Genomic DNA, 26968 nt, shown 5'->3' with positions numbered 1-26968 from the left:
GTGAACAAATAAAAAAAAGAAGCGAAAAATTTCAGTAACGTTACCATAATAAATTTTAGCGCATTATTTCCCAACAAAGAATCGAAATATAAGAATTATCAAGAAAATTATCACTCACTAAATTACTCACTAACAAACGAATTTATTGAATTGTATCGAGGTGAAAGCGTAAATAAATTTCACTCATCAAACTTATGTGTATTTTATCGAGTCTAAAAGTGAGCAAAAAAGGGTGGATATCAGAAGTTAGAACGACTAAAATTTCATATGTATGCATATATAGAGCAGCAACTCGTCATATCTTATAAATGTACTTGTCTCAGAGTCGCTGCCGCGACTCTAGATATCTGTCCGAAATTTTAGTCGTTCTAACTTCTGGAACTCACCCCAAAAAAAGCTCAATAATTTATCGATTATTCAAAAAATAAAAATTACATTAATTTCAGGAGCGTTTGCAAGATTATTATTACAACAATTGTGGAAAATACCGGAAATTCTAATTATTGCAAAATTTCAAGCAATCAATCGGAAATGAAATTCTTTCATGCAAAATTAAATCAAACACACGATTTAAAACCGAATTTTTTAATCTTTGTAATTTGATATTGTTGTAACATTGAAAATTGAATAAAATTTTGGTTATTTTCAAATCAAAATTAATTACACTTTTTTTCTTTTTTTTTTCATATCCGCTCTTTATATTCACGAAAGCTCAAATTCACGCGTGACCGTGTGCAAAAAGCACAATCACACCGTTACAATATATGTAAAAACAAGACACCAACTTGTTACCCTAAAGTCTTCTAATAGGTTAATATATGCAAATGAATGAACTAACTTAGATTGAGGTTGGAGGAATCGGTCTTGAGTTTTTTTTTTCCACTACAACGGAGAGCAGTTCAGACTTCAGTTGTACAAATTCGTGTGAAAAACGCCTTCAGCTGATGTTTGGAGACTTCAGTCGCGTACTGCCTGGTTCCTTCTTTTATACCTAAGCTAAGAAAGAGCCTCCCTTAAGGAGCTAGAAGAATAAGATACTTGACTTTATTCTCGGACATATGTAATAATACATGTATGGTAAAAAAATGATTCTCATTCTCTGCAGTAGCGTTGTCACCCACTGTAAGGGCTGATATTACCCAAAACGTGCGTCTGCTACATTGACTAAGAAGTTTGGTTAAATATTTCCAAGGCTTTTTGCAGTTTTTTTTTTTTTTTTTTTTTTGAGATGATATCAATACGAGACAGTTGAAGGAAATTCTATGAGAAAGAGAGGAAATAAACGAAAAAAATTATCCCATAACGGTTAAACTAGAAGGAATGTTGGGAAAAAAATGAAAAAATCCATTAATTAAAAGGATCAAATATCTCAGTCCATAATCGGATTCTCTCCCGATCAAGTTGATTCTGGTCTACCGGAAACTGGTCACTGGAGTGTTGGTCATTCGGAAGCGGCTCAATTATAATCTGTTCTTCCTCAGATGATCCGATTTCAGCGTCAATTTCTTCCATCTGTTTGATGAATAAATTATCACTTTTGGATTGTGCTTTATCTTCTTCTGCAGTATTTAAATGAACATCATTTAAAAATTCGTCCTGTTGCCGAGCAACTAAATAATCCTTGTATGCTGTTGGTTCTTCTATTAACGAAGAAAATTTGTCTCCAAGTTCATGCCGCTCTCCGGTATACGAATCTTCGATGCTGTTCTGTGCTTTCAGTTCTTTCATTGTTCCACCGATTTCAGAGTCAAATGTTTCCAGTTGGTTGGACAATGAGAAGTCATCGTCATTGGATAAAGCTCCCCGTTCTGCAGTATATGAATGAATATCATCGAGATTTCCTCCCTCTTGCCCGGTAATTGCATAATCCATGTATGTTGTTTCTTGTTCTTCTACCAACGGAGGGAGATCGCTGGCAAGTTCATGATGCTGTCCGGCATACCGATCTTCGTTGCTGTTCCATGCTTTCGGTTCTTCCATTGTTCCACCGATTTCAGAGTCAAATGTTTCCAGTTGGTTGAGCAATAAGAAGTAATCATGATTTAGTAGTGCTCCCCGTTCTGCATTATATGAATGAATATCATCGAGATTTCCTCCCTCTTGCCCGGTAATTGTATAATCCATGTATGTTGTTTCTTGTTCTTCTACCAACGGAGGGAGATCGCTGGCAAGTTCATGATGCTGCCCGGCATACCGATCTTCGTTGCTGTTCCATGCTTTCGGTTCTTCCATTGTTCCACCGATTTCAGAGTCAAATGTTTCCAGTTGGTTGAGCAATAAGAAGTAATCATTATTTGGTAGTGCAGTAGTTGGTAGTTCTGCAGTATATGAATGAATATTATCGAGAATTTTTCCCTGTTGGGTGGTCATTGGATAATCCTTGTATATTGTTACTTGTTCTTCTACCAACTGAGGTAGATCACGGGCAAGCTCCTGCCGCTGTTCGGTATATGGATCTTTGGTACTGCTGTGTGCTTTCGGTTCTTCCACCGATGAATCGACTTTATCGACAAGTTCTTCGGGTTGTATGGCAGATGAACTGACTCTGTTGGAACGTTGCTTTCGTTCTTTGAAAAAGTGGAATATCTTCGATGACACATCAGGCGTGATGAACGAATTTAGTTTCTCGGCAGCCATTTTATTAAGATATTTATGGAGTTCTGAAGGTTCCGGGCGCTGAGATAGTTCCTCCAAAATGGGAAATGAAATTTCTGCGTCTTTGAGCTCTTTGAGAGTTTCCGCAGACACCACAGATTTTAACAGTGTTAAATCGCAAGAACTCTCAGAAGATGTTGAGGCCGTCTCTTGATTTGCTACACTTGAGTTATAAGGTACGCTTAATTTAATTAACGTAGCCTCTGATATATGAGTGGTTACCAGCTCTTCCAAAGTGCGCAAATAATACAATGATTCGAAAAATTTTCCTGTGTACTTTTTTCCTAGCATATATGGTGCCAGAACGCGTAACGAAAATTGATTGTTTCCTTTCAGGTTTGGGTACTTTTTTTTGAAGATTGGTACTGTATCGACAAAACCATGAATGAAATTAAACTTATGACTCATGCCAGTTTTATCGAAGGCTCTCAAGAGGTGGGTGATTTCGGTTCTATTACTATGACTAACAAGATAAACTGGTTTCGAAGTGACAAATGATGCAAATTCCACCAAAGCAGGCTTTAGTTGCTTAGTTTCCAGTGGTTTACCATTAAGAATTAACTTGGAATTTCTATAACGCAACCCGTTAGATCGAAGGTCCCCATTTGGATTAAGTGGTTTCGAAGGCTCGATCCAAACAGTGAAGTTCCTGTCTTTGAGCTTCGCTGCGATGTGAATAATATCCGAGTCAATTCCGCGACCCGATCGTATTAGGTGTATGTACAGGAATTTGCAGTACTGTTCTGCAGTACATGAATAAACTCCCTCTCGTTTTTCCATCGACGAAGGGAGCTCATCGACAAACTCCTGCCGCTGTCCGGTATCGATTTCCGAGTCAAAGTTCTCCAGTTGGTTGAGCAATAAGAAGTAATCATTACTTGGTAGTGCTCCCCGTTCTGCGGTATATGAATAAATATTATCGAGAATTTCTCCCTGTTGGGTGGTCATTGGATAATCCTTGTATATTGTTACTTGTTCTTCTACCAACTGAGGTAGATCGCGGGCAAGCTCCTGCCGCTGTTCGGTATATGGATCTTTGCTACTGCTGTGTGCTTTCGGTTCTTCCACCGATGAATCGACTTTATCGACAAGTTCTTTGGGTTGTATGGCAGATGATCTGACTCTGTTGGAACGTTGCTTTCGTTTTTTGAAAAAGTGAAATATCTTCGATGACACATCAGGCGTGATGAACGATTTTAGTTTCTCGGCAGCCATTTTATTAAGATATTTATGGAGTTCTGAAGGTTCCGGGCGCTGAGATAGTTCCTCCAAAATGGGAAATGAAATTTCTGCGTTTTTGAGTTTCTCAAGAGTCTTCCAAGACACCACAGATTTTAATAGTATTAACTTACGAGAACTTTGAGAAGATATTGAAATTGTCTTTAGACTTGTTACGCGATCTTCAAAAAAGAGACTAAATTCAGTCAACGTAGCCTCTGATACATGAGTGGTCACCAGCTCCTCCAAAGTCCGCAAATAATACAATGATTCGAAAAATGTTCCTGTGTACTTTTTTCCTAGCACATATGGTGCCAGAACGCGTAACGAAAATTGCCCTTTTCCCTTCAGGTTTGGGTACTGTTTTTTGAAGATTGGTACTGTATCTACAAAACCATTGATTAAATGATTGAATTTTGTTATCATGCCACTTATTTTGAAGGCTTTCAGAAGAAGTGTGGTTTCGTTATGATTACTATGACTAACAATATAAACAGGTTGCGGCGACGCGATAAATGAAGCAAACTCTACCAAAGCATATTGTAGTGGCTTAGGCTCCAGTAATTTACCATTAAGAATAAACTTTGAACCTTTATACTTATACAACCCTGCTTTAATATGCGTCTCAGATAGGCGAAGTCGTGCCGAAGGCTCGATCCAAACAGAAAACTCCCTGCCCTCAAGTCTTGCTGCGATGCGAATAATATCCGCGTTCTTCAGTGTCTTTGATCCTATTACGTGTAAGTACACTATTTTGCGATTGTTTATAGTCAGCGACATCGCAGATTTTTATAGTATGAACGTTAGATGACAACGCTTTTTTGTCCAAGAGCAGTTTTATGCTGATACGTCAATTGTCATTCGTTCGATCATTCAATAACGCAAATTGTCCAGCCACTTTTTTTTATATCCTCATTTAAACTTGGACGATTTCGATCGATCTCTTTCCTCGTCGATACACGTTATTCCTTAATTCCTCAATTCCTTATATAGGATTACTCCAAGATGAACGGGATGCAATTTTTTTGAATCTCGAGATGCTCATGTCCGAAATAAGATTTCGATGTCAATAATAAAGAGATGGTAACTTGCTTGAAATTAAACGGTTCCACTGTATTTTTCCGAGTTCGTCCACGTACTCGCCTTAGTCAAATTACACGACTGAAATGCAACACGCGAGAACAGATAAATACAATACAAGTGAAAACTTTATAGGCACTGCAAATTGAGATTGCTTTTGCTAGGAATAGTATACATTCCCAACTGGCGATGGTTCGAAGACTCCGATTTTCATCACATTTTCACATATTTCGAAAACTTGAAATATTTTGGCATTTACTGATAAGATGATGGTAAAAGATGTTTCCTGCCGCTTATGATGCCCGAACGAAACTAAGCGAGTTAAATAAAGTAGCTGCGTTTTAACGCTTTAGCACCTCAATTTTTCTTTGAATCACAACAATAAGTGAAAAGAAATAATAGTGTTTTGAGATAAGTGATAAGTAATTATTGCTAAATGTATATTAAATTTAACTCTTTATATTATTTACAGGAAAAAAGCCTCAACTGTTCTTTTCTTGGCATCCACATGCGCGATTGTAAACAATAATAGTTGGTTCTATTTTCTCGCGATTATGATTGGTAAATTTTAACTTAAATGCGCAATGCAAATCCGTTTTTCCAAGTAACTCCTTTGCTGTTCCGTCGCGTATCTAATATTTACTAGTGTGACAGGTATACTACATTGTTTTCTCCTAATTTTTTATCCACCTTCCCCATCTATCGAGAGACTAAAAGTAGAGTCTCGGAACAAGTCTAGTTTGTTATTTTGTCATGTTTTTCCAAACATACACTAACTTGATCGTTCATGTTCGGGAGGATTTTTTTATTTAAACTGCCTGATTTTTTCTACGAAGCATGGAATTTTTTATTCCGAAACAGCTTCCAACCGTTTTTTTTCGAGTTGGTCCAAGGTGGAGGAGTTTGGAGGTGTTCGCAAACTTTTTCATCCTTCACAAAAAAAACTCCTCTATTGTCCTTTCACATCTGCAAGTATAAACACTAATTGTTATAGTATTTTCTCGAAATTTTACTTGATATTTCATTTTCTTGGAATTGAGATTGGTGAATTTAGTCGAATTCAAATGCACAGTGACTAATCCATTTTTTCAAACAACTTTTTGCCGCATCGTCACGTATGGGCCACGCGCGGATGTCAAACAATATGTTCATTGTTTGCTCGAATTCGTTTCTCATTATTCCACGTTTTTGTCCCCATTTTAGTGCATTAACCATTGTATTGTCACGAATGCACGATGGAAACAACGTTCACTAATTATGTCGAAACATGGCTACACTTGAAATCTTCTCCAATTATTCTTTTAGCATTCGTCATAATCGAAAAATTGTTTCCCCCCGTACAATAATAATGAGGCGAACAAAATTCTTGACCGCATAGAATTCGATCCGGCAAAAAATAAAAAAGTACCAATAGTTCAAATATCAAGATTTTTGCCGGTTTATGGACTTCTAGGGCGTGAGAGCCTCGCTAATATTTTGTGGAACATCCCTTTTCAATGATATAACGAAGGCATTTAAAAATTTGCAGGGCTCCAAACTGCAGCTGTGATTCCATCTCATTTATTTATTATTTATTATTTATTCTCTTTGAAATAATATAATTGTTCGATATTTCTATAATTCTCGTCTAATGATAAATTTCTTAATAAAAAAATTACAAGCGTACACGTCGGTAAAATAATCGCCAGTAGTAGCAACGAAACTGATTGAACGATTGATAGGTCAACCACGGTTTCGCGGGTACGCTGGTTGTGAACGAGAAAGAGGAAAGAGAACGTAAAACGACCCCGACGGCTTTTTCCCATTTCGTGTCTTTTACTTGAGTACTACGTCTACTGAGGTTCCTTTTGGGATGCGGTATCGAGACAACGGTGAGAACTTTCCTATAATCAAATAGGAGCATTTACGACGAAACGGAGCTGAATCGTCAACCTTAAAGTGCTAGAGCGGCGTTTAAGGAGTTTCGGTACAAAAGTCAAAATATTAAGAAATTGATCAAATTTGGTGATAATGTTCTTCAACATTAAGTGCGAAAACACAAATTTTTTCAAAATTTTCTTCTACTTAGTTATCGAGTAATTACGCATTAAAGCAGATTTCTCATGCCCGGAATGTATACCTATACATATGGAAACGCTATGCTTATACACGTAAACTTTAGTGATCAATTACTCGATAACTGTGTAGAAGAAAAATCTTAAAAAATTTGTGTCGTCAAATTTGGCACTAAAGAATATGTTCACCAAATTTTATAGAATTCTAAACTTTTTGAAATTTTTTATGTTTTTAGCATGGTTTAGCATGGCAACATTGTATCGCCTGTACCGAAACTCCTTAAAAGAACCCAAGTTTTTCCAGTAACCCAATGTTGTCTTTTTAGAAGATTTTTGCCATGTGTGACTTTATTGTACATCATATGCTTTGTCATATACAAATTCATCTCTGAAATGGTGCAAAATTGGGCTGTATTGCCACGAAATTTTATGGTAAAAATAATGTTGGAATCTTCTCGACTCTCGTTCATACAAACAATGCTCCATTTTATTCTACAAGGTCAGCTCATTGAATTTTTAATTCAATTCCATGAAATCTCTATTTGTTTCAGCTAGGAGACTCGCGTCAAATAAAAATGGTAGTGTTATTTTGTTTGAGTTGTTACATTGGAACTTTCTATTCCAGCCACCATAAATCCTATCATTTCAATTAAATATGTCTGGACAATACACTTTCATTTTTGGACGTGTTTCCAAAAAGATAAAAGCTCGAAGCGAAAGAGGAAAATCATATTCGCGACCATAAACGATCAGTCGTCGTCTAGTGGTGCAAGTTAAGGAAGTTGAGGCCGTACAGTCATTTTTTTTACCCAAAAGTCATGACCTGTACCTTTCAAAAGTTAGGCCAGTTTACAGGTTGGCAATGTTGCGTATATACTTTAAAGAAGAGTTGGGAAAAAAAGACGAAAAAGTGGTGATAATCTCAGCAAATCTCCTAATGTATCTGAAAAAAATTGACATTATTCGGCAAGCCTTGCTCATGTTGCCCAAAAAATTTCATATTTTTAGCATCATTTTTAACGAAGATAAACGACGCTCCTAAACGGTCTGAAAATTGAACTGATTTTTGTTTACACTCCACTTTATAATATGTAATCGGTTTAAAAGCGATGACATCATTTTCATTCTAATGCCTCAACTTCCTTAAGAGTATGGATCGGTCGACTAACCTCGCTTGGAATTTTTTAAATCGAAATTCTTTGACACAGTTTGACCGATTAAAAAAAGGCTCTGTCAGCCGGCTTTTGCCATCGTCCCGCCGGTCAGACTGTGTCAAAGAATTTCGATTTCGAAGCAAGAAAACTCGTGTAGTAACAACAACCTTTTGGCACGAAATAAAAGCATTCTTATGCGTAAAGTATTCCCACACGTGTGGCGACAAAGATTGCTGTAATATTCAAAATTCCTTCATTTATAAAAATATGATCTGGATAAGTTATTTGGAAGTAACGCCGTGACGAAGAAGCAGAAGCAGTGCCATTTGATTGTCAAAGTTGTCCTGCTAACTTTATGAAGGTCCGGTTCGATCACCTCACTGTGAAGGAGACAGCTCATTAGTTGATGATGATACCACGTTGTCGAATATACATCGTTAGACCATGATCACTGTAAAAGCGATCTGGTAACAATTACAATACAGAAATCAGTTCCAGTAAGGTGTTTTCCAATTTAAAGGCGTTGCTGTGCCGAGCTTGGCCGAGCGTTGTTGTGGTGCTTATTGGAATAAAATTTCTTTTATTTAGGAAATATCTTCCAGAGTGCGCTCAGAATAGAACGTGTATTTGTGGCGGTATCGCCGTCTTCGCCTCCACTGACGTCGAATGAATCGAGACAAACGGAAAACAGCGACAAGCGGACAAGGCGGAAACAAAATCTCGTACCACGGGAAATGGCTAGAAAGCCGGTCCCCCACAGTGTTAGCGTCACGGAGTCACGGAGAGAGATTACGCGTAGAACGGACAAAAAAGAAGCGTGCACTCGCTTCATGTGCAAAAATATTAAATATAGTTAAAAGTAGAATAAAGAAAAGTATACTGGTTATCAACCTGATTACGTATCAATCATTTATACACCCAATCGCCCGAAATCCCACATATTGCATGCGGAGATTCGAAAAATTGAATCGAACGAGCCTTGGCCGACACGGGTTTCCAGCGGCCAGCCTGGGCTCACGGACATATAAAGAAGTGACCCCAGCCAAACAGAAGAAGAATCAAAATTTTGGTAGGTACCCGCATAGCCGCTCGGATACAAGGTTCCCCGATCTGTACGTAAGACCGCGGACTGAGTAGCTACACATGGCCTTTGTGTGAAATGGCCAGTTTCTTTATTACACTGCACCAAATTTGCTATAGTCTAGCAGTAAATTTGAATATGGAGCGGTAGAATATAAATTTTCGAATGTTTGATATACGTTTTTTTTTCATGTATTCATGATACTCTTCATCATTATTATCGGATATAAATTGATAACCGTAAATAAAAAATCCATTATGAATGTTTTATTTTACTGTTACAACACAGAGAACTGTATGCACTTTGAAAGGTTTTTGGTTATATCAAGAGTATTAATAGTTCGAGGGGCGTACTAAAATCGTGCAGAAGGGCACTGAAATCAATATCTGGAGGATATCCGCTACTCCAAGCACCGAATAAGTTTATCCATCGGATAATAGATTTCTAGAGGTGAAGAGAACGAAGTTTGGGAGATAAAGTTATCCAATAGTAAGTGAAAAAATTGGCCATAAGGAAAAGAAGAAGACTGTTAACTGTTGCTTGTGTACACATCGTACTCCGAAATTGTTATCTTTTCCATTGGACCATCGACCAATCAGAGTGCTTCACACTGGATGACGTAGCCATTCATGATTTTCAAGATAGTGTGATTGCAAAACTAACTACCAAGCATTTTTATTACGCTACCAAACATTACATGCGATTTTCTATAAAATGACAATCATCGTAATCAAATTAAATGGAGATAAAATTTTTAGCCGGCTAAATGTTTACTCCATCAGCTTGATTGAATACTGACTTTTCTTTTGAATATTTAAACTTATCGATTTGGGACCACTAAATGATTCTGCATTGATTAACCTCTCCAGGTTAATGATTTTGCACAAAATTAACTTTGCCCGGGTAACTTTATGCCGAAACTAGAAATGTTTTATTTATTGAAAAATATCAAATACCAAGTGGTATAATTAGGCTACCAGCGACCACCACTTGACCACCTAGAAATATTTATTATAAAAAAATGGAAAATTGTAAATAAAAATTTTGCGACAATATTGGACATTGAAAATATCCACCCGGGTGAGCCCGGTTCTTACATCAGTGTGATTAGCTATAAGACTAATGTGACGTTCCCCCAGCAATACCAAGCCGCCATTGTACAAGTATTTACACAGCTACAGCTTTCAGTTGTATAGCCGGGTAGAAAATATATTCCGAAGATCGACAGTTGAATCGTCTATAAGGCGATAAATATTCGCAATGTAAATATAAAAATCAAAGTCTCGACATTCTCAATACGGAGAAAATTTACGAACGGTTTGATTTCATTTATAGGGCGCGAAGTCGAAAAGACAGCACGGGCAAGAGCGATTCTGAAGCCACGGACAAGGATAACAAGCGTGAAAAAAATCGCGAGAAAGATCGAAAAAAACGAGCAGCATCAACTTCGAGCAGTGGTAGTAGGTCAGTTGAATAAATTATGGTGATAAAAAGTGAAAAAGAGAGGTTGGAATACACATTGATATAAAATAATTTATCACAGCTCGTCGGACAGCAGCTCTGCATCATCAAGTTCCAGTAGCGGCAGCAGCTCCAGATCAAGCTCTTCTTCGAGTAGCTCATCCAGCAGTTCTGGCAGCTCTTCTGGAAGCTCTCGAGACAGAGGACGCAAACGTAGTCGGAGTAAAAGTGCCGATGGGACCAGAAGGCATGATACTAAGGAAAAAGAAAGAGATAAAGAGCGGGAAAGAGAGCGGGAAAAGGATCGTGACAAGGATAAGAAAAAAAGCAGCAATGCTTCTGCTGATAAACCCAAACCCAAGGGACGTTCCAGGTATTGTAGAAAAAGTGCTTTTTTCAATGGTGCTTTTTATCAAATAAAAATATTTAATTAATAAAAGAATTGAGTTGATGAATCTCTCTAAATTCGTAGAAATAATATGACACACCTAACAGTTTAATTCATGTCTAAGAAGAATTTCTACTTTCAATATTAGAAAAGATGAAATACTTTAGAGAATAACACATGTGCTCAAGAGTTAAATTCATATCCAAGATTATTTTAGCAATTTCATTTGATTCTGAAAGAGATTTTTGAATAGGCTAGACAAACTCTGAAAACATTTTTGAATTGAACAAAAGAGAACTGATTCTGGGATTCGAAAATATTTCATTTCAATTTTCCAAAATAGAACCAATAGCATCATGCACATTATAAGTTATGAATGATAACTCAGTAATAAATTTTTCATAGTTCTATTCAAACATATGTAAACGCCAAATTTTATTTTTCTTTTCTATTTCACAATGTCTTGAAATATATAAGGTCCCAGAAAAATTCTAGTGCACTGTCCGTTCGAAAGAAGAAATTTGACATGTTTTTGAATTCAATGTATTCATTATTTCTTTGAACAGGTCACCTACTCCGAAAAGGAAGCGCAGGGAGCGATCTCCCATACCTAGGCCAACAAAGATTCACATTGGTCATTTGACACGTAATGTGACCAAGGAACATATCGTAGAAATATTTTCAACTTATGGACAAATTAAGATGGTAGATTTCTCAGTGGACAAACTCCATCCCAATCACGGGCGTGGATTTGCATATGTTGAATTCGAAACGGCGGATGAGGCAGAAAATGCAATGAAACACATGGATGGAGGTAAATAAATCATTGACGCAGAAAATTTCATTTGCAAAAATCACCAGATTTGGGCATGTCAGAAACAACCACAGACATGAAAGATTTGTGACTGCCTTCTGCGTCTAGAAAACGCATTCGAGTTTTGGTACGAATACTCAAGCACAGCATCTGTAATGTGTCACAGTTTTTTCAGTTTTGAAAACTAACACTTTATCGAGTAATAATATATTAGGCACCTAGGAAGGGAAAGTAATTTCCCACCCTAGGTCAACTCTCCGATTTTAGAAAATTGAACTTTCGTTGCATGTTTGGTGAAAAAAAGTATACACTCCACAGGAGTGAAATTAGACTACCTCAAACCGCGTGCTTGTCCTCCTTAGGTGCGTAATATACTATTTTCTCTATTTCAGGTTGAAAAAATATGACAAACATTACATTATATTGGTTATACACGTCCTACGAATTTCTAGAATGAAAAAAAATGATTTATTGAATATTTTTCATAACACACGAAATGCTGTGTTTAACTTGTTGCAATTGGCGTTATAATTCATAAATTTAGAAAATTCTTCGGCTATTGATTAATTGTAATTTTGCATAATATATCAATAAAAAGTTAAAAGGACCACAGAGAAAACTATTTCAAAACGTTCTAGTCAAAAACAGTGGAGTTCTCTTGTCTTGTAATGGTAGCCCAAAAATGACTGATTTATCTTCAAAAAGTTAATGTAATACTTGGAGGAAATTTTATCCTACATCCTGGGAGATCGATAAAAAAGAAGTGGTTTTATAAAAATACTCGACATAAAAACAAAAAGTATAAAATAAAAAATAAAGACAGACATAACGATAATCTTGTGTATAATCAATTATTTTATCAGGTCAAATCGACGGTCAAGAAATCACAGCTGCGCCGGTTCTTTTACCAAAACCAAGACCTCCACCGATGCGACGAATGTCGCCAGTGATGGGACGAAGAGCACCATTACGATGGGGCGGTGGAGGTGGTGGTGGGGGTAGGAATTCGCCGCCACGGTATCGCAGACGTTCACCTCCCATGAATCGTCGGCGAAGTATACGTCCGCCGAGGCGCAGGCCTCGAACCCGATCGCGCAGTCCCCCAGACAATGCGCGACGTCGTCATCGTCGTTACACTCGATCGAGTTCAAGTAGTTCTCGATAAAGAGTGAAAACCAAGAAAGACGACCGTTAAAAAAAAGCAAAATCACTTTTCAACGATAGTTCCACGCGGTATGGCCGAGGAAAAAAATAAGATGAGCGAATACGAAAACACGCGTGTCTCATTACGTTGAAAAGAGACATTCAAACTGATTTCGTTAATTTTGCTCAGTATTCTCTAAAAGTGATTTCCAATATTTACACCGGCATCAATTGACCTGTACAAAGGCGAATGATTGATTAGATGGTAATATTGTACGAAAATAATCATTGGAAAATACACGTGTGACGAAGATTTGATTTTTTTTCTATCGAATCCATGAACAAGTGACAAACCGTGATTCAAACAAATGGAGCTCTAAGGGAGATCAAGTTTACAAAGTGCTTTGTAAGAATGATGAAATGGAAAATGTTTTTTTTTAAGTAACGGGAATCGCCTTTTGGGCGAATATGAGTACGGCTAATTGTAAGCTAGATAATAGCAAATTTCATATGTACCATTATCGTATCGTTTGGTTGATGATTTAGGCGCACAAGCGATTTTTCTTTTTCGATCAACAAATCAAGAATAATTTTATCCCTTTGTCCCTCACGTATGATCTTATGTAGTGTTAAAATGTGACTGTGTCAACCACAAATTTGCAACTTTTTCAAAACATGTATGTGCACACGAATGATCTCGTGATCATGTCTTGTAATGAACAAGAGTTATAATGGCGATGAAAAATTCAATGTCTAGAAAAAAAGACTGTAATTTCTATGACGTCTTAAATAAATAAAAAAATTCCCAATGATTCAGAAAATAAAGTAAAATGACGACAAGTTTTGTTTCTGTTTTCGTTATAATCAGGATATCGTTGCGCCGCAGGAACTCAAAAAAGAACGACCAAGTTTTTCGTTACTTTCATAGAAACTATGATTATTGGATCCTTTTACAAAGAATCGATTCCTTTTTCTCTCCTCTTTCTTTAGAAAAGAAAATCTATTCACACAAAATTTCATTATTTTTGTTTGTTTGTTCTTTGTTTATCTTCTTTTATAGACGCGATATCTACAAAAACGAAATCACTGCATCCTCACTGTAACAGCGTTTTTCTTCTTTCACGTTTTGTTTCTTTTTTCCTTGCTTTTCTTCATTAATGAAAAATATCTACAATCTTCGAACGGTGTACAATTACTAATTATTTAATAATATACAATTTCACAGTCACTTGACAGAGTGAAAGAATCGTGGTTGGGAGAGTTTGACGATTTTAAATTTAGAAAAAAAAACAGAAAAACGTAAATGAAAATAACAAACGAAACATCTTCGATTCCATAAAATAGCCTGACACACACTGACACATACTGAGAAACACTCACATGGCACGATTGAGAAATTTTCGAGATCCTGCCGATTTACTTCCTTTATTTCATTACCTCTTTCCGTCCTTTTCTCCGTTTTTTTTCCTATCATTCATAATGGTAAAACCTCAGTACTGCACGCGATAAAAGCTTTAAACGTCCGTTAAAATCAAGGGTTTAACAAATTTTGTGTTTGCGTGCTTTTTCTTCAACAATTATAAATGTTTTTGTTTTTTCCCAAATGCAGAAGTACTTTGGCACGGACGAAACTACTTTTGTGTGATGCTTGGAAAATTTCTTACTATTCACCGATTGAACAGATTACAGACACTCATGTTTTGGACCACGCTTTCAGTTTAATAAAAGAAAACAAGAGAGATTAAAACGGACGCGATTTCGTTTTAAAAAAAAGTTCGTCGTAATAGCGAACTATCAATATGACAATGATTGTGATGATTCTTTTAGATACTTTGACATTCCATATAGCTATCAATTCCTCATCTATTAAAACAAATAAAAATATTAAAAATAGCTTGAATATCTAGATGAAAAAATGTGAAATATTTTGATTACGGGAAATTTAGCTTAAATGTGTTTGAAAAGTGATGTGATGAAAATTCAAAACTTCTAAAAAAACATGCTTTTTGACCAGTCTCCACATTGTCGAAAAATTGGTTCAAATTAAGCTTCGATTTACACCGAATGAATTGTTGCGTTAATTGAGTTTGAATACAAGCATCCATTTTCTATCAAATGGCGAAAAAAGTTCGAACAAATGCTCATTCGCTACTTTTACTCGATGGAGAGGTATGAAGTCCGAAAAAAATAGTTTTAATCACGAAAAAATTGATAAGCTACAGTCAGTTGTTTTTTTTAAGTTATTTGTGGTTTCTCAAATCCAATTTTTCCATCTTAACGTTCTAAAATCAAATTAGAAATCAGGTTAGTCAAAATAATTTAATTGATCCAATATTGTGGATGGTAAAAATGAATGATTTTTCATTAAGGTCCGAAAACGGGGCCCATTACCGCAGAATGGTCCGAATTATGTACAGATTAAACTGGACAATTTAGTCTAGAAAATAAATATCGATAGTTCGCTATTTGAATCAAACTCTCAACTCTCTCGAGGGGAGTAAGTTGGTCACGCTTGTTTTTGCACTTTCGGAGAGACGTCTCTCGGAAGAAGTAGACAATCAACGTATGATGAGGGATCCCTCATATTGAAGCCGGCAAATAATCCCGTGTATCGTTTGCTATATCACAGGAAAGTGCACCGGGTATGTCCCTGTTTAAACCGGATTAATTCGCATCTCTCCCTATAGCAGTTTTGAAACGTGAAAAAAATGAAAACGGACCACCGGTTCTCAGGGGCATGTGTATATATATATACACGATCCATCTCACATTTTGTTTCGCTACGCTTTTTCCTCTTTTCTTCTTGACTAACTCATATTGTATATATATCTATTTAAAAAAAAGTAAAATTTATATATATATATATATATGTGTGTGTATGTGTATATATATATATATATATATATATCGTTTTTTGTTTGTTTTATATTACATCGATTAAATTAGGGTGAACCCTTTCGACAGTATTCATACGTCAGTTAACAGAGATTCAAATTTCATTTATACGTCGCAATAAATAAATAATTAAATTATGTTTGTGTGTGTGTGTGTGTGTGTGTTGTTTCTTTTCTCATGTTTGTCGAGTAATGCTAGAAATCCTTTTAAACTTCTAGCAGTGGGTTCGCCTTATTTTGTTTTAACTTTTCTTGTATTTACGTAGCAATTATTCGTCTCGCGTTTCCTAGAGTAAATTGTAATATTACACACGGTATTAACTTGTTACGCATAGTATTGATCGTAATGATAAAGTTTATAGGGCTACAAAGACAAGACAGTCAGATCCCCAGAAATTGCTGAAACGAACTTGCGGTTATCGTTACGGTGAACGCTTTGCGACACAATCTCCCACACAAATGCCTTGGTTCTCTTCTGTCCAACACAATATATATCACTGCTCCATCGAACCTTTCCCTCTTTGTTGAAAAATCGTGATCATTCTCCTGCATTGCGTCGTTTACTCTCGAAGTGAGATTGCACGAACTATCGCTTCGGTTCGTTCGTTTTTATCTCCTAAATGTTCTCCTTCCTTCTTCTCGGTATTTATTTTTCTCATTAATTCCTATCAATATCAATAAGTATACTATTTACAATTTTTCTTTAACCGAGACACATTCCGTTGGAAAATATCGAAAAAGTGTCACGCGAGATCCTCGGATGAGGTTGAATTGGGCACGCCGAGGTTTTGTGGGAGAATATGATAGAGCAAGACTCCGCAATCTCTCAAACGATCTCATCGAACAAAACTTGCTTTTGAATTATTTCAAAGGTGTCCTCTGGGTAGCGGCTCGTTGCCAGAGGTTGAAACTTTGAGGTTGTATCATCGAGACTGCGAGGTGTCCTCTTTTTTGTGAATATCACCAGCGTGCATCATCGGAGGTTCCATTGGTCGGCCGGAGACCCCGGGTCCAGGTCCTGCTCGATGATGCATGTGAAGGTTGCTCAGCGGTCCGGGGCTGGGGTCTTTAGATCTGAGGGAATTGACAGGCGGTGGTGGAGGATAGCCAGCGTAAAGTTTCGCTCTTTCTTCTTCTTCAGCGCGAAAAGCTGCGGCGGCCATGAGCGGGTTGTATCGCAATTGTTGCAGAGGATCGTAACGATACGGATCTCTGAAGGGGTCCGAGGTCCAGGGAGCACCCGGTTGACCGGGCGGCCCTGTGGGCGGTTGGAAATGTTGCATGGGATGACCACCGAGTCCGGGAATCATTCCTCGTGCCATTGTATGCGGACCGGACATACCGTGAGGATGCCTCGCGAGATACGCATGGGGATGTGAGTGATGATATCGCGGATCGTTCATGGGATTTGGTCCGGGTACTTGCCCAGATCCTGGTTGGCCTTGGCCCTGCGGTGGCTGCCTCGAGAGCATCACCACTTCTTCGTCTTTGCTTCTTGGCTCTTCTTTCACTCTCACCTCGCTCGGATCCATCGGATTTACACTTCCGTTCCTTAAGGGTGACCGATCTCTACCCATAACAACGTGCTGTCGCGTTTGCAACATCATTCTCTCTCGCTCCATCTCTCGCCTTTCCATCTCCCGTCTTTCTTTCTCTCTTCTCTCACGCTCTCGAGCTTCAGCCTCTGCTTTGCGCTTCTCTTCCTTTTCGCGCTCCCGTCTCTCGCGCTCACGCTGTTCTTCTCTCTCCCGCTCTCTTCTCTGTCTCTCACGCTCGCGCTCACGCTCACGCTCTCGTTCCCGCTCACGTTCGCGCTCTCGTTCCTCCATTTCAGCGCGCCTGTCAATTGCCGGAGGCTCTGGCTTCAAATTCCACGTTACTGTTGTCGATGGAAAACCTGGAGCAGCACGCTGCAACCTATGGATAAAAAATTCAGAGTGTTCAATCGTTTTTTTATCGGATTTGCGAGGAATTCGGTTTTTCTTCTTTCTTAGAGCATGTCCGATCGAATTATAAATTATTTGAATCCCATCTGGTCTAACCTCAAGCTTGTTACTTTAATTTACCGGAGAAGCTTTGTACTAATCAACACAATGAGGGTAGAAAGCTTAAAAATAAAGAGTAAAAACACCTACCCTCGCCACGGGTCGTGAACGGATCCCATCCCACCGAGGGGAGGCATCTCTCTGCCCGTCGGAAATCCTGGTAATCCGGGAAAGTTTGGATTTGGTGTACCAAACGATGCTGGATATCTTCCAAAAGGAGACATTCCGGTTCCTGAAGAAACGCAAAAAAAAGAACGATTAATTTCATTATTGCATTGAGTGGAAGTAAAACTGTGATGAGAGAATAAGAAAAACATGCGAAAAAAATCACTCGAGTGTACATTTGGTAACATATGAGAAAACGTACCTAAGTGGGATCCCGGCGCGGAGAGAAATCCAACCGGATGAGGAGGTGGTGGAGCCGGATGATTAGGTGGAATGTTCGTTGGGAATGGCGGTGCCATTGGCGTGCCCATTCCGAGACCGCCACCTGGACCGCTCGGATAAAGATGACCGGGAGGTCTCAACAATTCAGTTTTTGTGTTTACTACATTGCCCGCTTTTGCCTCGGCTTGTTGTTTCTGCTGATGATGATATATTTCCCATGCTATTCGAACATGCATCGCATTCCACTTTCCAGTTTTCTGTAATATATCATGATTTTTCATATATTTTATCGAACCGATTCTTAACAAGCTTCCGTGTTGTAAAGCAACATTCGTCGTTAATCGGAGATTAATAAATCATTTCTATAACGAGAATTGTGTCTCCTTGATGACGGTTTCAAAGCACAACTCAGCAACGTTCGTATTTTCCAAACAGAATATTTTCTCGATTTGTTAAATTTTGTCTGTATTTTCATTCATTTGGACGATGATCGATGTACAACGAAAAAAATAGAATAATGAGAAAATCACCGTTTCATAATTATTTCAAGAAATTGCACCAAGACTCTCTCCGAATTTAATAACTCCCAATTGGATTCAATTTTTTAATCGAAGCTTTAAAGAAGTGCTCAATTCTTTTTTGAGTTCAAGTGGTTTCTTCTTTTGAGTTGGTTCAAGTTTATACGAGCATTCAATTATATAATTTGATAAAGTGATTTTTGACTCTTCCATCATCATTCTCGACAAAAAATTTCACTGTTCTTACTTTAGGTGCGAAAGACGTCATGTGATTAGGTGGAACAAACGGAGTCGACGGCGGTCCCATACCGGGATGCATAAGTCCCGCGTTAAAGCTTGAATAACCGGAGAGGTTAAGATTTCCACGAAAAAATGGAGAATCCACGCTGCCCAACTTCGGAATGTCCTTGAACTGAAAAAAAGTAAAAAAAACAGTTTTGATAAACATCGAGGAGGGAGGGGCAGGCAAAATGAAATGGATCTAGTCATTGAAAAATGAACACTTTATCTGGGGAACGTACAATCGGAGGAGGGAAAAGTGTGGTTGCCGCTGGTGGTGGAAGCAACGGCGTTGTATGTTGATGAACGTGAGTATGTTGATGTTGATGATGATGCATTTCCGTTCTGAGGTAAGGCGGAGGCCCCAGATTCCCAACACCAACACCAACGGCACGATCTTGCGAGGCCAGAAATCTGTTGTCCAATTCTCGTCTCAGCATATCCGTCTGGCCTGAAACATGCGTCACCCCTTGTCCTCCGTTAATATCGTTAATTGGAATAGCATTTTTATTCGTTAATTCATCTTTGAGATGTGTCAATAGTTTTTTAAGTTAAGTATTGTATTGTTTAAAAACCAAAAAATTTATGATTTTTCCAAACTTTCAGCACTTGACAAATCATCATGGCGCCTGGGTGTCTTGGAAAAATTTGTTTCAGACAAAACAAAAAATGTTTTTTTTTGCGGAATATCCATGTTTATAAACTCACTTGATTGAAAGAGCGATTCGGCTGAGAACGGATTGGGATTAGTGGTCGGTGGTGGTAAACTTGGCATCGAAGTGTGCGGACTCGAGCTCGAAACTGGCGGTGGTAAAGGTGCTGCGAACATGGGTGGTGGAAAATTGTGCATATTCATCGATGCTGGTGGTGGCGTTGGTCTCGGTACCGTCGTTGCTGTCGCCGGTGATAGTTGGGAGGTCGTGCTGCTACTGTAAACAATAAAAACTTATTAACCGTATGCATAAGAAAAAATATAATTTCATTGGGGAAAGAAACTGAAATACGAGAGAAAAAAAATATCCGACGAATCGGCATGATCGAATGAACAAAAATAGATCAATAATTTTTAATGTTTTAGAACATTTCCAATTCTCTACATCAATCAACGGCAATATCAAATTGCAATATCAGTCAACAAAGTTTTTAAATTACTTACCTTATCCATCCCTGAGCCTTGGAATAAGCAGGTAGACTAGAATTTGCTGGGGACGATGTGTTTGGCACACTTACAGGCGTTATGCTACCCCGGCTCAGGGTGCTCACGTTGCTGCTGTAACAACAATTATTTATAATTAACCTCACATAACCACATTTAGGGTAAGATTCGTTGAGGCATATTCTCCATTTTTGTTGTTAATAAACTGCGTTCGTGATATTAAATTTCGATTTTGTAACGCACCATCTTTCAGAGCAATTTTTTTCATTCCTATTGTTTGTATTTTCTTATTTTCAATGATTCAACGGTATGGAACAAAAATATTGCAACTGCAGTATACTCTTTTTTCTTAATTTTCATAAATCATACACCAAAGGTTTACAACGCTGCAGCGCACTAACGGTATTTGAATGAACTAAAACTCTATCTGAAATCTTCGAAACCTTGAGAAAGGCCATTATTTTTTGGCTACTGTTTCTTCTTCTTAAATCTTTTTCTCTTTCTTCATATATTCAATGTACTTTTTATACATTATACAGCTATTATACCGTACCTGTAGCTGTCTCGTTCCCTGGTAGGACTATGACCTCTCGGAGAATTGTTGTTTCTTCCGGCTAAGCTGCAAGCCACGATGTCCCGATGTACCATCGTGTTTGCCGTGGTAACTGTGTTTGTTATTGTGGAAACGCATGTCGTTGTTGCAGCACTCAACGGCGTGTTATTGTGATTCGTGGCGCTGTTTCCTATCGTTTGTTTACTTATATTCGTGTAAGGCGAAGCTCGGCTGGCTCGCTGTAAAAAAAATCCACGTGTTATTAATAACAAGTTCTTAGAGCATGATTTTTGTGAATATAAATAGCCTTGCAGCTCAAAAATCAATTCGATTGACATGAATATTTGAATCGTATTGAATCTTTCTTTCAAGAATTATGAGTTTTAAAAATGTAAACTGGAATGCGCCATTTGTTTCCACTAAACGAAGTGAAGTTTCCCTATAACCATAGAGGAATTCAAATTCCGTGGAAGCACCGACAGTTTCCAGCTGTAACTATAGTATGCTCATAGAATTTTTATCCGAGAAGTACTTTGAGAAAAACTTTCGAATAATTGAAAATCCAGTCAGAAGAATCAAACGACCGCGAAGAAATCAGCAGCATTCATTTAGCCATTGAAAAGCAACTTAATGCAGATTCATTGTAATAGTCTTGTAATGCGGAAAGAGGACAAAGTTCATCGAGTTATTGAGACAAAACTTACCACGTCGGTTCGCGACGATGTTGAATGCGAGGGTGACGGGACGGCAGGGGGGAGATAAGGGCTGTGATTGAGTGGTGCATAAGGTGTGTAAAGTGGTGGATAAGAGGGTTGAGTTTGTGGATAAGCAGCCATTGGTAACGGTGGCGGATAACTCGTGGTTGCTGCTCCGTTGGATGGTGCCGCTGGAGTTACTCCGAGACTTGCCACCGCCGGACTAGTCGTGTGACTCGAAGATACGAGTGGAACGTTGGGCGGATGTAGAGCGGGTAGCGTTGTGTGTGACGATGGTTGTTGAGACAACGAAGATGGTGGAAGAGCGGGAGATGCTGGCCGTTGTTGCGGAGCTATTGCACGTGGATTTGCCGCCAGAGGACTAGTCATCTGAAATCATTCAATCACCGATATATTATTAACTCAATCGTTCCATTCATTTTTATTTAAACGATAACATTTCCAGAGAAATATGAACACATTGAAAAATTTCAAATTAAATGACACTTGAGAATGCGATATACATTTCTTCCAGGTAAAAATGAATTTCAGTCATGTCGGGGGAAATCTCCATTTGAAACATCAATCGAAGTCATTCCACATTGAAGTCAAGCGAATTAGGCTTAACTTAAATGTGGAAAGTTGATAAAGCACGTGGTACTTTGACGACGAAACGGTTTGAAGAATGAACCAAAAAATTTATTTCGTACCACTCTTTTCGAATCTTATTACAAAAAAAGTTTCCACTTGAGTGTTTATCTCGAGAAATGTCATTGTGACAAAGGAACTTGTAGAAATGAATTGCGTGCAAAATAAATTTTCTAGGAAAAAACTGATTGAGGTATAAAAATATGAATGAATTGGTACAAACGTATAGTGAGATAGAATAAAAATGTTTATAATCGTATGACGAATGCTTTCACTCTCCAAAATATGTTGTCAACAGTTGTGTGCATATGATTTTGTACTCACGGGTGGTTGGGATATGTGTGGGGGTAACGTGGGGCTGGGAGGACTCGGCGCCGTCGGAACTGGTGCTGAGGCAGGCACAGGGGGCGGAATTGGGGCCGGGGCATCCGTCGCTGGATTTGAAATTTGTCCACCGGTGTCCGGAGGCGATCCTCCCGCCCCGTTTGCCGGTGGCAACACGTGCGGCGAAGAAGATGGCAACTCGTCTGAAAAATATGATGAATCACGATATATCCTCACATTCGGATTGTCTCGAGGTATTAAAATATGGTTGGTGAATAACAATAATCGAGTGGGATTTTTCAGCAAGTTTTATCCTCCATTTCAATTAATGCTTTATTAATAATCTTTAGAGAGCAATAACGATTGAAAAAAACCGCAATTGTCGGTGTCATTTATCGAGTAGCACGTAACTCGTTAAATATGTTTAATGTGAGTTATTATTCATCGCAATCTAGCGTCACACGCATTAACGTATCAAAGTTAATTAAGAGACAGCTTTCGAGTAACAATCGATAATCAATTCATCTCTTTGATGTTATCACGTTCGTAATTTCCAAAACTTTCGGGAAAAAAGTTTATCCGCGTGAGTAATTATTGAGCCGAAAACAAAATTGAGCAGCGAAATAGCTGATGGCGAAATGTAAGTGCATGAAAAAATCGGAATTTCACACCGTTTTTTTTTCTTTTTTCATTTTTTTTCCGTCTGCGTGATCGAATTCCACATTTCCATTAGTATTTAATTCAAGAAAACTTACATTTACGTGGAAGGGGTGGTGGAGTAGAAGACTCAAAGAGTATCGATTCTGCATCCGAGCCCTTGTCGTCTTCGCCTTCACTATCACACTGTGAAGAAAAACGGAGTGACTCGTTATTCATTCCAGCTTAACGTCGATTAGTAGAAATTTGATGAGAAAAATTTTCTTCTACTTACGATATAACCTTTACCCGAACTGCAATGACTGCTAGCCTGTTAAGGAGAAAAAAATACACGAGATTTTAGTGAATAGAAGAAAAAATGCGCTATTGATTCATCGGAGAAGATGAAACGTAAGTAGAGGACTAAGTTTCTGAACTAACGAGAGATCTTTTGAACTTATATTTTTTTTTTTTTTACGGAGTAAAGAGAATGAAGTCTACGAACTATAAAACTCCGATCAACTCCAAAATACCTATCGTGTAATTAAAATATGAATTTTGTTTACGCTCGACTACTCATCATTTTTACCGATGATGATGTGGAATCCATTGCACGAATGACAATTACTTGGAATAAATTAGATCGAAAATATCAATTAATAATACCGGCAGGATTGGCAATAAAGAATCGGATTGGCCATAAACCTCGCAAAATTTTGAGTTAATTCGAAAAAACCACAATTCGATGACCGAACTTTAATTCGTTGATTTTCCGTTGATTGCCTAATTAAATGAACTTGACTTATCGACGAAGCGGAAATTAATCTTCATCTTTTCCAAAAGCTATTGGTACAAGAACAGTCGTTCAGACGAAAACGATAAAAATAATGTTCGATTTGAAAATTGATAAAAAAAAAAGGCAAATTTGTTACCGTTTAAAATGATCAGAAACTGGGTCCTTTACCTTGCTCATTTCTCGACGTTTACTCACATCGCTGAGATGGTCCCTGGAACTGTCTGCGTCCTGGCAATCCCTGGGGATTCCAGGGCCATGCAATTGTTCCGACGCTCTTCCACTGTCGTCGCTCGTACCTGCATCGAGGCCCTGTACCAAAGAACAAACGCGTGGTAAAAATCTTTCAAATCAAATAAAAACGAGTGCGATTGAAACGCGAATTTCGCGTATAACGATAGAAAAACGTAATTCATATTGTCGTTACGTTCAATTCGAAATATGTGACGACAACATTTTTTTAATTGTCGACGACAAAAATCGATAAATTAATATTATCATAGGTGGGCTTGACATTTACATAGCTGGCCTATTAAGAGTTTCTGACTTTGTACAGGTGCTCGATGGAACGAGCAAAAAGCACGTAAAACTTTAATCTCGTGTCTGCCATCGTTCACGTGTTTTTCATCATCAAAGAAGAACAAAATATGAAAAATGGTACGTTTGACAATTTCTGAACTAGGAACGAAATAATTAATTATTGGATACACTCACCTGGTTGAGCGTAGAGGGTGTCAGTATGGAATTATGCGTGAAATGGTTGTGCTTGAAATGATTCTTGATGTGGTGGTCACCGTGTCGATTATTCTGTCCGGTATCCACCTTTGGTTTTTCGTCAGCTATCGACAGTAGCGAATGGAGCTTCTTGACATTATTTTTACCAGCTAACTTTATTGCACTCTGTAACAAGGTAAGCGGGAACGACAAAAATTAGACAAAAGAAGAGGAACAACGGGGGATTAACATTTTTTTTAATTTTCAACTTCATTAGCATAATGAGTCGGCGATAAATCGTTTCGTGAAATGCTTGTCTTTGACGAGGAATTAACATGAATTTCGGTAAAGAGATACGAGTACTAAAAAAAAAAAAAAAATTAAAAAAACGTCGGTACAAATGGACTGGGAAACGACGAGTTTTCAGATGTTGACCTTTCTCATTCCACGCATGAAATCGTTGATTCGAATGGAGCGTTAATCGCGAGTTTGTAATTGACCAACAAACACTCGACTGCGAAATATTTCAGTCAAAAATTCGAACGAAAGATAAAAATAGAACTATTTTGATGTGCAAAAAAAGTACAAGTGCGCCACCAAATAATGGATGGTGCGACGACTTTTTACCGGCGAAAATAACACAACGTGTTAAGATAACCATTCGAGAGCAGAGCGGTCTGACGAATGCGGAACAAATCGAAAGTACGAAGAACTGGTTTATGATAATTGTCGTGTGCTAAAAATCACATTGAAAAAGAATAATTTTACTTGAAAAAATTCTACAACATCATAGTTTTTTGATGCATCTGACAATCGAGAATTGGCCGACATCTGTGGAAAAATTTCTTTCAATAAATCTCTGTTTTTTACGATAAAAATGAAGAAACAGTTAGATTTATTTCAAGACTCGCAAATGTCCTGCGTAAGGAATTATTAAAAAAAAACACAATGGTAAGAATTTTCGAAAATGAAATATAAAGTCTATCGAATGAAAAGAAAAATACGAAAGTTCGTAAAACAGAAGAAAATACAAGTAGTAGAGTATAAAAAAATGGGGAATTGTCGAGGGAATTGTAAAAATGAAAAGCAAACAAGAGACTGCGGAGCGAAATTCTCGAGGATACTTCGATATTTAAGTGCATTATAAAAACGGTGGGCAAGGGAGTCCGTGGCAAAATTTCCAATGCACATTCCGGTTTGTCCGCGGAGTCGCGGGAGAGCTTCGATCGGCGATACACACGGCTAAAGAGACACACGCGTCGTCGGGCTGTCGCCACGAGCGAGACAGAGGAGCATAACCAGTAAAAGCTGAAGGAGTACGCGCGAGAGCGAAAAAGATAAAAAAGAGAAAAAGGATGGAGGAAAAAAGGGAGAAAATAAATCAGTAAAAGAAATGCGTTTCTCGCGGGGAGCCAGAGAGCGAGAGGGGGCTCGGTTTGGCTTGGCTTAAAACTGGATCACGAACGCGATACTGGAGAGTTTTGTGTACGATTGACGAACCGATCGACAGTGTTTTCGATTATTTCATTACATTCAAATCGAGGCGTGTGTGTGTGCGTGTGTGTGTATGCGTGTGTGTGGATATGTATGTCATTAATACGTACGTATAAATAGATAGCTGCGAGTCTAAATTTATGTAAATCAACGGAACAAAAAAAATTCACGCGAAATACAACAAATAATAATGACCGCGATTGCAGAAAGAGGGAGAGAGAGAGAGAGAGAGAGAGTACACGAAACACACACACACTGAGATAAATTTTACATACGCAATGACCCGAAATAGAAAACGATATGGTCGCGATATCAATTCGCAGAAATATCGAGAAAAATCTCGAAATAACGAGCGACGCGCTTCAACAAAAAACTTCAAAATAATAAATTCAGCAATAATGATAAGAATAAAATATAAAACGAGAAAGAAGAATGAAAACTCTGGTAGTTGGTTGGCTAAGCTGTGTACCACACACCGCCGCGTTTTACTCGTTCGCACGGGCTCAGGTTTTACTCGTTCTGCGGTGCGAGCCGTTTGGTACACGGTCTCACAGACCTAAGGATCGCGACGAGGAGGAGGAGGAGGAGGAGGAAGAGGAAGACGAGAAGGAGGAGGAGGTAGCTGAGAGAAAGACACGGAGATTGAGAGAAAGAGAACACATATCCGTTCGCGATGGTTACGCGCTGACTTGGATGCAGCCCGAGAGTTTAGTAACGCCGGAGAAAGAAAAATATGAGAAAGAGCGCGCTAAAGGAGCGGCGCGGGGAGGAGGGGCGGGGAGGG

The 26968-nt window shown here is 38.3% G+C and overlaps 3 protein-coding genes across 7 annotated transcripts in view; 1 reads left to right on the top strand and 2 right to left on the bottom strand.

Moving 5' to 3' along the window:
* Nucleotides 1–1226: 1226 nt before the first annotated feature.
* On the bottom strand, nucleotides 1227–5274 carry LOC122407797 (uncharacterized). Its single transcript, XM_043414218.1, has 2 exons — nucleotides 2245–5274; nucleotides 1227–1992 (listed from the first exon to the last, which is right to left on the bottom strand). The coding sequence occupies exons 1-2, from the start codon at nucleotides 4651–4653 to the stop codon at nucleotides 1348–1350; spliced, it is 3054 nt and encodes a 1017-aa protein (XP_043270153.1). The 5' UTR covers nucleotides 4654–5274; the 3' UTR covers nucleotides 1227–1347.
* Nucleotides 5275–10367: 5093 nt separating this feature from the next.
* On the top strand, nucleotides 10368–13888 carry RnpS1 (RNA-binding protein S1). Its single transcript, XM_043413795.1, has 5 exons — nucleotides 10368–10504; nucleotides 10578–10706; nucleotides 10786–11076; nucleotides 11658–11905; nucleotides 12769–13888. Coding segments are annotated over exons 1-5 (972 nt in total). The 5' UTR covers nucleotides 10368–10502; the 3' UTR covers nucleotides 13071–13888.
* A 69-nt stretch (nucleotides 13889–13957) lies between these two features.
* LOC122407516 (autism susceptibility gene 2 protein-like) overlaps nucleotides 13958–26968 on the bottom strand; it is a 37254-nt gene continuing 24243 nt past the window's right edge. For 2 of the 5 annotated variants that reach the window (XM_043413790.1, XM_043413791.1), the window contains 14 exons: nucleotides 24691–24876; nucleotides 24175–24288; nucleotides 23479–23514; nucleotides 23303–23390; nucleotides 22548–22750; nucleotides 21585–21965; nucleotides 20881–21119; nucleotides 20328–20441; nucleotides 19880–20100; nucleotides 19414–19640; nucleotides 19140–19304; nucleotides 18355–18631; nucleotides 18078–18219; nucleotides 13958–17859 (listed from right to left, as the gene is read on the bottom strand). In XM_043413790.1, coding sequence (XP_043269725.1) covers nucleotides 16866–17859; nucleotides 18078–18219; nucleotides 18355–18631; nucleotides 19140–19304; nucleotides 19414–19640; nucleotides 19880–20100; nucleotides 20328–20441; nucleotides 20881–21119; nucleotides 21585–21965; nucleotides 22548–22750; nucleotides 23303–23390; nucleotides 23479–23514; nucleotides 24175–24288; nucleotides 24691–24876 — 3387 coding nt within the window. In that variant the 3' untranslated portion in view covers nucleotides 13958–16865. The remainder of the gene's footprint in view (nucleotides 17860–18077; nucleotides 18220–18354; nucleotides 18632–19139; nucleotides 19305–19413; nucleotides 19641–19879; nucleotides 20101–20327; nucleotides 20442–20880; nucleotides 21120–21584; nucleotides 21966–22547; nucleotides 22751–23302; nucleotides 23391–23478; nucleotides 23515–24174; nucleotides 24289–24690; nucleotides 24877–26968) is intronic. The other 3 variants (XM_043413794.1, XM_043413793.1, XM_043413792.1) reach the window with 3 other exon arrangements.

Source organism: Venturia canescens, chromosome 3 (assembly GCF_019457755.1).
Source record: "Venturia canescens isolate UGA chromosome 3, ASM1945775v1, whole genome shotgun sequence".
In the NCBI taxonomy this organism is placed as follows: domain Eukaryota; kingdom Metazoa; phylum Arthropoda; class Insecta; order Hymenoptera; family Ichneumonidae; genus Venturia; species Venturia canescens.
The sequence above is the reverse complement of the archived record's forward strand: the minus strand, read 5'-3'. Positions and strand labels throughout refer to the sequence as shown.